At 26.9% G+C, this 12,897-nt stretch overlaps 1 protein-coding gene across 1 annotated transcript in view; it reads right to left on the bottom strand.

Moving 5' to 3' along the window:
- Window positions 1-12,897, bottom strand: part of LOC108692846 — a 27,262-nt gene that overhangs the window by 13,731 nt on the left and 634 nt on the right. The window contains 7 exon segments of the mRNA XM_018201351.1: window positions 1,365-1,386; window positions 1,961-1,965; window positions 8,545-8,605; window positions 9,830-9,937; window positions 9,940-9,963; window positions 10,808-10,905; window positions 10,908-10,940. Coding sequence (XP_018056840.1) covers window positions 1,365-1,386; window positions 1,961-1,965; window positions 8,545-8,605; window positions 9,830-9,937; window positions 9,940-9,963; window positions 10,808-10,905; window positions 10,908-10,940 — 351 coding nt within the window.

Below are 12,897 nucleotides of genomic sequence, written 5' to 3'. Positions count from 1 at the left end.
CTCCCTACCCCTCCCTCCCCCCTCCCTTCCTCTCTCTCTCAAAAATTACAGAAACTTGTGCCGGATACAAAATACCGCGTAAATAGTTATTCGAAGGAACAAAAGCTAATCGTGATTCCTATCCCATCGTGATATCCTATCATGTAAAGAAAAAGAAATGCGACTTCTGTCCCGTTTGGATGATCCTCATTCGATCGATATCATCACAATTTGCATGTCCCTCGGCAAACAACACAGGAGCGCTTCTCATCTGAAACGCGATACAAATCCACAACAAATTCGCATGCGACCATAGGTAAGTATCGGTCAATCAAGTACCATTGTGTGTCACCGGTGTGTCCACAAGTATCTACGAAAGTTAAAAGGAAAGACTTAGTATCGATTTGCGGAAAAATCGAGAGAAGCACATACGAAGAAGTACATATATGACGCATGCCACATGAAAGAAACATTCTTTGAAACGCGCGCTGTAATGCTATATATGTATTATAACGCGTCAAAGTACATTTCACGTGCGCGACATGAAACAGATGATAAAGGGAAAATTTTTTCCGATAAAAAAAAAAGCCGAATCAGAGCATCACGCAACATATAAAAAAATTCATCGTTACACGGCCATACGCGCAGCACAAGAATTTCTATTAAATTTATTGACACACGCTACCTCACGCTACCTTACGCATATTTCAAGATCTTCGTAGATGATCTTCGTAGATGTTCTTTGAAAACATAAAATTCTTATTATTTTTCAATTTTATATTAAATATAATATAAAAAAATAATTAGAAACAATAATAAAATTTATATATTGAATACAAAATTTATATATAAGATTTATATATCTAATCTAAAATTATATAAAATATCGTATATTAAATACACATAAAAATTATAAATTTATATACATATTAAATTATATACATATTTAATATATAAATTTCTTATTATTTTTAAATGTCACTTTTTACTTCGATATGAATAAATGCTTCAAAAATTTAATTATTACAAAAGACACATAAATAACGAAATTGAGAACTATTTTTCATTTCCTGAAAAATGAAAATATGCAGAATACATTTTAAGAATTGTGGATTCGAGAAATTGGAAACTTTTCAGAATGATTTCCAAACTTTATTTTTTCATTTTCTCTTTAAAGAACTTGACTTTCTCAATGATAATACTAATTCAAATGCAATGTTATATTGCAAAGAATTTAACGAGATCATAATATGCATTACTTTTTATATTTTTACTTTGTTCCATGAATATTTCTTTTCTCTTATTCGTTTGTTTTGATAAATGGAGAATCTTCGTGTATCTCCATTACTCGAATGAGCATGTTTCGCAACAAGTAACGCACTTACTGATTGGATCACGTTGTTGCCTCTGGAGACAAACAGTGTATTACGGATAAGATATTCTATATGAAACCTATAAAAAGATCTCGCATTTCCACGAAAAAAGAAATTCTTAATTTTCAACTTACAAAATCTATTATATAAGTGAAAGTAAAAATTATATGATCCATAATGATCTCTTTTTTCTACAAACATAACTGACATAACAAAATAAAATAAATGACATTTTAATAAGCGCACAATTCTTTTACTGTTTGGTAACAGTTTGCGATAGAGAAATTTTAAAAAATCTTATTTTGTATAATTAATCAATTATAATTTCAAATATAATTCTTCTAATTATTACTTCTTTCTAATTATTAATTCTTATAATTATTAAATAACTATACCAATTGTGTTGTTAAAAATATTTCATGTTTTTGTTTCGTAAATAAATAAATTAATTATTGAGATCTGCATTCATTAAATCGGAATCTAATGTAGGATAATATTACAATAAAATTGTAAATATTTTTAATCTATATCTAATAATAAATAGAAAATTATGTGTAATAAAATATAAATAAAAAGGATAAAAATTTCTTCTCTTATTTATTACTAACATCAGCTACGATAAATAAAAATTAAATGAATGAATTAAAAATTAAAAGAACATGAATCTTTATTGTTAATTATTCAGAAAACCGTCGCGAATCATTAACGGTTCTCCACAATATGGTCTTTGCTGAAACAAAGGCGAGAATCGTGTTCCTATTAAACGAAAAAAAAAAGAGGGATAAGAAAAGGTCGCCGGAACAGGAAGGATCAGAACAGAGAGTTTCATCCCCATTCCAATGTTCATGAGCCTTTAACTTTCACAAAAGCACATATATCTTGTCATTCCGATCTATGTGTTGCCCATGTGTTAAAAGGCCCTTCTATCTTCCCTTTCAGAAAATGAGAATCCAGGACAAAAGATAAAAAGGAAAAAGAGCGTACGCAGGGCAGTTTACTCAAAGCATGCGTAAAGGCGAGAGATAATAAGAAAAATGGTTAGAAACCAACGTGCGGAAATCAGCACAAATAGAGAAACATCTTTGAACATAAACAGAAAATGATTTATTTTATGAGAAACGGATTGCCAAACTGATTATTGTGACTCTAAGGAAAATAATTGATTGTTATATCACACAATAAGACTCTCGAAATAGAGACATGTCATTACTAGATCTGAATTATTATCTATATAGAAATCTCCATAAATTATCTCCATAAATAGTACAGAAATAGCGAGTCATAAGTAACATATATAATATATATATCGACATAATAAACAGGATAATCATGTACATAATACATTATTTAAATAATTTCAAAAAACAAAGCATAAGAATGACAATTTATTCCACACATGTATTCATAATAAATATTTTAATAAGAGACAACGACTCAAAAGTTTAATAAATTAATTTGGAACTTATGTATTTTATATACAGTATCTACTTTTTAAACACAATAAATAATTAAACAAAAACTTAGTATATTTATTCATAAAAAATTTGCTGATTATAAATTTTATATTTTGCTTCATTATCGAAGAAATTCAAAAGAATACCATCCTTATCAATTTATTCAAATATATTTTATATAAAAAGAAACTTATAAATTATGAGTTTGCGCAATTTTTTGAAATCTGCATATCATATTTGAAATAATTCTTAAAAAATTCTGCAAAGCATTTTCAATGAATCAATGAATTATTTTAAAATCATTCAATGTATATCAATGAATTATTTTAAAATCAATCCATTTTAGTATAGATTAACTTCAATAAATACTTCAAGTTAATTAAGTAGATTATATCGATATCAAAACTTCTTCTCTATCATTATTTAATGTCCGCTTTCGTATTAGCTGTTAGCGATGTCGAGAAGTTTGACAAGTTTATACGAGACTTGTCAAGAAAGATGCAAGTGCATCTTTCTAGATTGACAAAACGACCGTGCAATAAATGACGTCCGTAAATTTCTTGTCGAACTATCATTTTCACGATGACAGAATAACAAGAAATAAACAGAAATAAGAAATAAACTAATTTTAAATATATTCTAAACGCTTTATACCCGACGTTTTATGAATAATTTTTTAAACAAACAATGGTGAATAGTTTTGGGTAAATAGTTATATTTTATATTATGAAGAAACTTTAATTATGTGTAAAAAGAAAAAAGATAATAAAATTACGGGAAAAAATTCAGATTTTAGTTTTAATAATTTTTTTCTTAATTTTATTGACGATGTGCGAAATAAAAAGATACATATATCTATAATATGTGTGTGTGTGTGTGTGTGTGTGTGTGTGTGTGTGTGTGTGTGTGTGTGCGTGCGTGCGTGCGTGTGTGTGTGAAATACGTAATTTATATATTTAAATATATATAAAATATTAAAAAATTCCATTTTAGATATATGTTTTTTTTTTAATATTTCGAAGTTATTTTTGCATCTCTCTTTCTCTGGTTTAACTCCGAACGTTCTTTCATAGTCTTATACTTAAATCTACATGTCGACAACAATGGAATGTTAGAAATTAATAGAAATCGTTGACAAAGTATACTGCCCCTCAGTAGGCACTAAAAGCACGATCTGGTAACGCACTAAGTGCGAAATACGGTACAACGCGGTAAATATAACGTCGATGTGATATAGATACAACATATAAGAGAGAGGGGGGATGGGGGAAGGAGGGGGAGAGAGAGAGAGAGAGAGAGAGAGAGAGAGAGAGAGACGTAGGGAGAGAAATGTCTAGACTTCCAACCAGTTCGGTATAGAGTTAATCAGCTTGCAGTGAGTTTCTGTCGATAGAACTTCTGGAACCACAGAGCGAATTTACACCAATTATGGGCAGAGCAACGCACGTGGAGTGATTGGCAGAAATAGCAGAAATATCTCCAACACATCGTGCATAAAATATTCCAGCTTGAATATTTAAAAGTACTTTTTCCCGAAAGGTAGGTACATAGCATGACATGAAAAAGCAAGTGAGTTGGAAAAGTTAAATTAATTATCCTCTTTCTCCCCCTTCTTCCCCCCTCCCTCTCTCTCTCTCTCTCTCTCTCTCTCTCTCTCTCTCTCTCTCTCTCTCTTTCTCTGCCTTCTTTGAAATGATCTAAATATCCCGATAACTGTATATAGCTTCATTATACATAAACGAAAATTACAATTGAAATAATGACAGTATATAAAGCCGAAAATATTTAGATATTTATTAATTCGCCATAATATGATTATTGAAATTATTTCACACTTACATTGTCGTTATGTTTGCAAATAATTCTAATAAATTGACTAGTTTGTTGACAATTTAAAAAAATTTCACAATCGCTACAAAATTTTACGCGCGATAAGAATGAAAAAAATAAACCGATGATATATCAAAAGAAGATTTTCATAATATTTAAATTTTTAATATTAAATCTACATAGAAAATTTTTTTATTGGAATGTTAAATTGGATTATGTATACTGTTAACTAAATCTAAATATATTTTAAAGACAAAAGAAAATATCAATTTATAAAAGTATAAAAAAGGAACAGTGCCGTTCAGACTCACTAAAATATAAGTGAGATATTTAAAAGACGACCATCGACGACAAAAATGATTTACGGAGAGGTGGTTATATTCTTCAAGTTTTAACGCTTTCTCTTTGCAGATTTATAACATTGATTTGCACTCGTTATTGAGAGCTCTGAAACACGCAACTTTATACTACATGATCGTAGCAGCTTGTATAAAAATGAGAGAATACACGCAATTAATGCAGCGTCACCGTCACGTAAACGTAGAAAGTTTATTATTAGTAGAAGTTACCCACGGATAATTTATAATCAGTTTATTTTGTATTATCAGTTTATGTTTGATATTAATTATTTCAGAACACAATTTATGTATGATAATTATAAAATAAAAATTGCGAATTATCTAAATTAAATAGAAATTTCTGTTATAAACTTCTAAAAGTGTTGGAAGTTTTTATCCAACAAAAATGTGCTGTAAATTTAAACAGTTTTATTGTGACATTACAATAACATTTTGTGGTAAAGTATATGCAAATCTCTAATATGCATGCACGGCACATCAGTTTTGTAAATTCACAACAAATTTCTATTGTAAATTTATAAATTTGCAAAATCACAGCAAAACGATATTATATGATTTGTAAATTACATTTTTATTGTAAAGGTATTGTAAATTCACAAACATTTCTAACAGTGAAATTCAAACGAGTTTAAAGCAAAAACGGTTGCAAAATAGAAATTTAAATTTTAGATTTTAAATCTTTTCAAAAATTATGCTGAAGAGCTGATGGCTAATAGCTAACGAGGCTGAAGACTAGAAAGCTCAAAAAGAAATAAGTTTACCTGCATGTGAGTTTACATTCGAAATTACGTATTTGGATTGTAAAAAAAATAAGAATTTTCTTGTACCACATGTTACTTAGTAAAACCGCATGAGATAAAATCACTTAAACTTTGTGAACGTTCTTCTAACATTGAATAAATATACCTACATTTATCTCGAAAGAATTAACTTTTCCATAAAAAAAAGCATTTCGTTAAAACATTATTTGAGGTAACGACTATCCACTCTATATAAACTGAACAAATGGCTTTGTGCCAGATCTATTCTAACCGCCGATGAGAAATTAAGACATATCATCGACGATGATACATGCTCTCTCCGCAAAATATGAACCGTGATCGTAAATCATATCTAATGGAACGCCAAGTAACGACATACAAGTAATTAGTGCTTCCCATTACATCAAGGATAAAATAAAACGACAAGAAAGAAAGTGGAATAAAAACAATACGTAAATTTCGTGCAATGAAATTATATCTTTCTTCAATATTTATAACTCGCGAAATAATTCTAATTCCAACTGCAATTCATTATCTCTAAAATTGATAAAATAAACTATATATACAAATATTAGAAATATATCTCATGCAATTTTTCCATATGTATTATTTAGAAGTAAATAGATATTTTTTTTTGTATATTACATTATAGTAAAAAAATATTAATGCGAAAAATATTTATTTTCAAATTTTTGATTTATTTTAGATTAAATTAATTCTGTTTCCAATTCATTCACCGTAATATAAGTAATATAGAATAAAAAAAATCAATAATAAAAGTTTAATAAGTATACGCAATATGCTAATTTTATTAAATTGTTTGGAATTGTCAAGACTACACATGCTGGCAAAGAACTATTTCATTTTAGAACATATTTTATCAAATGTTTTATCAAATAAATTCTAGATGTTCAACATTTGCAGTTTATATATCTAAGAATGCTTATTTGTTAGCCCCTAAAGATATGAGAATGCAAAAAGTGAATGATTAAAACTACAAGAACGGTATATTATATCTTACAGATGCAACGAAAAAATTAATTGGCCGCAGCGCAAAATTCTATCATGCAGTGCAGCTGATAATAATTACGAATCTTTCTTATTTACATCTGTTAGAAAATGGTTTTAAACACAAAGAATTTAATAAACTTTCATTTATTTCGCGACGCGCAGTACCTCACAGTTATTTGCAATGCAAATACTCACAAAGTAATTATCGTTAACTGTCATGACTTAAAATAGAAACATAGCAATAAAATGTTCCATAAAATATAACAAAATTTTTTAAGTATGACAATTTTATAGAATAATGAAAGATTTACAAAAGGTTTCTCATTTTTTTTTTATAATATCACTTATCTTCATCTTAAAATATATCACGACTTATATTTTAAAACTCATCTGTATAAGATATCATGAATATTCTATCTTAATATTTCATTTTGTATATTCATCAACTGATCTTCAAGCAAAAATAATTCAAACATTTAAAAATATTATTTATCACTTTTTATAAATTATACAAAAAATTCTTTTTAATTAGATGTTGTAAGTTTCTTTATCATGTCGCGCTTATAACTTATAATATTTGTCAATTAATTTTTGTCACAGAAACAAAGAAAAATAATAATGGAATTTTTAGAGATATAATATACAGGGTGTCTCACAATCGTACAATACTTTCACAGTGCATTCTAGAGGTAAATAGAGTAAAAATCCTAATATGAAAATGTCGGGGCTACAATTTTTTAAATTATAAGCTAACTTTATATATTTATAAGTCAAAAACTATTTTACTTTTATAGTCTATTATTATTTTTATATTATTATTTCTAAATTCTTTGGAACATTCTAAGACAAAAATCCTAATATAAAAATGTCGAGGCTTATATACATATAATAATTTTTTAATTACAATTTTGATCAATTGTAATTCAAAAACTATTGTAGCCTCGACATTTTCGTATTAGGATTTTTTATTCTATTTTATCTCTAGAATATGCAAAAGTACGGCGATTGTAAGACGTTCTACACATGCTATAAATATAACAACACATAATCTAGAATCGAGGATGATGTAAGTGATTACAGAACGGAAAAATAATAAAATTGCAAAAATTGATACTAGATTTAGTCATGCATCAATCGAAGATCAAACAATATTGAATCGGGAATATTTATTAGCGGACAATATAAAATTATACAGATGGAAATAATTGTAACGAAATCAAAATAAAAAGAAAAACTTTGCACAGCATACATATACATGTATTTTTTCATCATTTCATATTGAAATTTTAAAGCAGTTTCAAGTTTGAAATATCGTTAGTTTTAATTATTTGAAACATCATTATTTTCAATTTAAAAAATATTATACATATAAAATAAATTTAAAAGATTATAATATATGAAGTATAAATTATTTAAATTGTAAAACTTATAGATTTATTTTATCATAATTTATCGAAGTATTTAAAATATATATTATATATAGTATGTATAGTATAATATATCCGTTAGAAATTTATTTGAATTTTAAGTAAAAATTTAATTACTATCTTTAACATTTATATAATTTATATCTTATTCTGAAATGTTCAAGATTACTACAAAGTATTCGACCAATACGACAAGCCAAAGATCAGATATGATCAAATATCAATTTTTATTGAATTTGTATGAAAAGATGCTAAAAAACACAATCTGCAATTAGTTGAAAATTTCCCGGTCATAGAATGTCGATATTATTCATTTAGTTGCAACATAAAAATATCACTATTGATTTTACTGTAATCGCAGTAAAGAATACAGTGTTCATTGGTAGATAGCGATTTCAATTTCCTAATGCACTATAAAAAGCAACGAAGAAGAAATCTCAACGAAGGCAAAAGTGCGATGCTAATCAGCAAGTGCGCGAAAGAACCATCGAGAAAAAGTTTTTAGCTTTCATTAAGCTCTTTCCGATGAATGTTCAGTCGATGTTTTATTAACCTTTATCAGCCATAATAATCGTTGTTTAATAAAAAATGTATTAATTATTGAATATTTACTTGAGGTACACTGTTATACCAACAGAACAATTTTTAACTATTGGTAACTCAATTTTGAATTAAAAATCTTTTCGGTTAAAAATAATATTTTGTTATTTTTAATTTACGTATGTCAAAATATACATAAATCAATTTATTTCTATGATTAATTTCAATGTAAGCAACGTCTATACGTACTTAATAAATAATAAACTAAATTCTTCTTTCAATGCATTTTCTTAAATTACATTGTTTAACTCCATTGTTTCAATTAAATTAATGATATTATATTAATATTAATAAATTAATTATATTAATTATATTAATTATATTAAGTAAAAAATGATTTATAGAAATTATTAAACAAATAATTCAAATTGCGTATATACTTTGACTTATTGAATTTAACGTATTTATGAATTGAATCAAATATATAATTTTGTTTAAAAAGAAGTGTTGTTTGTTTAAGAAGAAGCGCATAATCCTAATATTCGTTTAAAAAATAAATTTCTTTAATCTTGACAATATTTGTAAAAAATTAATCTCAATTTTAAATATGCTAATTTAAATTATATTATCAAAAATCTTCTAATTAAAAAAAAAAATCAAAGAGCTTATGTCTTCGAACTGAATAAAGTTAGAAAAAAATATTCCCAAGATACTCATTAGTCTACAATAGGACGAAAATGTGCTGAACCTTTTCGATTCAGTAAGTTTCGAGGTTTCCAATTTATAGAGACACTCGCAATGAAATGTTTGCCTGGAAGGAGAGCTACGGAACAAATTCTAAGTTGCGGGAAGATAGAATGAACTAGAATCATGAAACTCGATCGAAGATTGACGTTCTATCGATGTATAGTCGTCACCTTTGTCTTTCCTCAAGTTACTCGCACGATCGTTAAACACAGCCCACTTTCCAAATGCTCGTCTATAATATCATCTTAGACAACCTCAGCAATCTCGACAAACACATGAAGATTCCAATTGCAAATTCCCAAAGCCACAGCATTCATGCTCAGGTCATGATATTTTCAACAAACTTACGTGCATAAACAGTGACGTAATCAAATTCACAAAGGTACAAGGAAGGTACAAGCGCTCTGTATATGTCGACACTAACAGCTGTAATTCGTCGTAAGGAGATGTTGAAGTTTTTCACAGGACTGTCTAGCGAGTTACTAGAACTTTTGTTAAATTAGCTTAGTTACTTTAAAGCTATATCCCGAATCAAGATGAAATAAAAACCTGTTTAATGAACAAGTTTCGCGAAAGTAGAAATTTCGTGAACCAAGTAGCAAATGTCATAAGACTTTCGTCAATTAACGATAATTACAGAAAATTGAGACTACACATATATTAAGAGAACATTGAATTCTTCATATATAGAAAATACAATGTCAATTTTTATATTATAATTAAATACTATCATAAATGATTTGAATATTTTAATTCATCGAGAACTCGTATTATCTTTTGGTTGATAGATAAATTGCAAAATAATTTTTCAATATTTTATGATTAATTTTGCTGAAATATTTCATTTAATTATATAATTTTCAATATCTAAATAATAAGCAAATTATACCTTGCTTTGAAACATTACATTTTGCATCTCAATAATCGATTAATAGTGCGACATATGCTCGAAATGCCGATACCAAGTGTCTATTCTCGTTCATATCAATGTCATAATTCTGAGATCGACACTGCGTATACATTATATGATCGCATACATGACATGTCAAATTAGGATCGTCAATTTAGGGAGAAATAATCGAGTTTTAATTTTTATGCTTCTTAAAATTAATAATTCTAATATTTTTCACAAAACATTTATTTATATTCATCTTTATTACTATAAAGTGAAAGCACAAGAATAGAAGCTTTTAAGGTTTATGCATGTGAATCATATCCGAGTCAAATTCTTCTTCTTTATCGATATAATGTCCGAGCGTCTGTATTATGCCAATTTTATACCTCACTTATTCTGATTATTTACAGTAAATGTATATATGTATATACAGTAAATATATGACTTTTCACCGATAACCTTTGACCATGCATATCGCATTTCGTTCTTCCTTTACTTTCCATATTCAATGTAGCTAGCATAGCATGAGTAGAGTAGACCACTGGAATAGTGTTGTTATGCTAGCTACACGCGACGAAGAAACAATTTTAGCAAACTCAGAAACAACATCGTTATATTTTCATTATAAGCACTATTGTTTTCAATTTTATTGAATTGCTTCATGATTTTGAATTATCGTTGTAATAAATTTATTAATTTATTTATTAATTAATGGTAGAAATTTTTAAAATCAATATCACTAATAAAAAAAACACACAGAACATTTAACAGATTTTTTTCTATTTATATTTAAAAATACTAAAAACTTTTAATAATTTTAACAAAGATCAATAAAGTGGTAAATGTATTATTTAATATATAGAATATTATTTAATATTATTTATTAACAAAAAATTCTTTCAAATTATCTCTTAGAAATTCAAAGTTTATCTTGTAAAAAAATATTGATAGAATGTTAAGAGATTACAAAAAATAGCAACATTTATTTTTTAAAAATTCTCAAATATATCAAATAAATTCGCAAAATATAGTCTGACAATAAATACACAGCAAATCATGTTTTTTTAATTCATTAGAGCATTTTAATTAAAATCAAATTTTATTTAATAAATTTAAAATTTAAATATATTGAATCAATTATTACTCGTTGAATAATCATGATTTATACTGAAAAATGTAATTACTATCGGATTTAATCAAAGATATATAAAGGTATGTAAAGGTATATAAAGATATATAAGTAGAAAAGATCAATTTCAAATGAAAATTAAAAAATGTAAGTAAAAAAAATATAGGATTCATACAAATAATGTCAGTGATATATTTCTTTTTAATATTCGCCAATTTTGAAGGCTTAAAAGCTCTGGAGTACTTAATGCTCTCACAGATCAATAAATATCTAGAATTAACTCCGCTTCACTGATACAGAAGAGTTCGAAAAACCGAAAATCCGATTTGCTGCTAACACGTGATACTCCCAGACCATAACAGTGATATTATTGTTCAGCACGCGATCCGCCATGCGTGACCTCGAACTTTACACGTGTTGGTAACTTCAGAATCCAAAAATCTCAAAATTTACCATTAAAGCTCTCTCTCTCTCTCTCTCTCTCTCTCTCTCTCTCTCTTTTTCTCTCTCTCTCTCTCTCTCTCTCTCTCTCATTCTCTTTTTCCATGAAGTCTTAAAATAAATTGATGATTGTAGAAACTTATCAATGAAATTGAAAATAAATTTTTCAATGTTAACAACTGGTTAATTTTAATTTTAGAAAAAACCAACAAAATTATTTTTAGGAATTTAAGTATTTAATAATATTTTTTTTAATATTTCTAATTCCTAAAATGCTTACCTATTAGATGAACAATTTAAATTTGGAACTCCTATCCTTTCTGCACTAAAAAAAAATAAATTTTACAGTATGCTACTACATATATTTTATTTATCTTATATTATGTTAAACTGTATGAGACAATTTATATAATTTCGAAAACACTAGAAAGTTAATACGCTAATTATTAAATTATCTCTTCTGGATATTCTTCAAGTTTAATCATTCGAAAATTTCATCAAAACTTTTACATTCTAACAAGATGTAACATTACATTTTTTTCAAATTTTTACGATTTGTGTTCTTTCTCGTACTTTCTTGCACTTATTGTTTATTTTCAATGTCTATTTTAGGCTCTTAAAAGCCTGAGACAAAGTCTTATTTGCATTACAAACATACCTATTTCAAGATAAATGGGAAGAAAAACTTATTTTCAAATAAAATTGAATTCATCCTCTTTCAGCATTCGTTGATTTAGATATATTATAAAAAAAATCTTAAACAGAAATATAATTAAATTAAATTTTTGTTTTCATACTACACGAGAAACTAGTGATTCAAAATAGGTATTCAAGGTTTCTTTTTCTAAATTATTCAAAATATTTTTATAAAAAATAATTGCATATTCATCAGAGCTTTAAGCTTTGAGCTCACATAATATTCACCAGTGATCAATAAAAACAATTTTCTTG

The sequence above is a fragment of the Atta colombica genome, unplaced genomic scaffold, assembly GCF_001594045.1.
Source record: "Atta colombica isolate Treedump-2 unplaced genomic scaffold, Acol1.0 scaffold83, whole genome shotgun sequence".
In the NCBI taxonomy this organism is placed as follows: Eukaryota; Metazoa; Arthropoda; class Insecta; order Hymenoptera; family Formicidae; genus Atta; species Atta colombica.
This window is presented reverse-complemented; position numbering and strand designations above follow the sequence as displayed.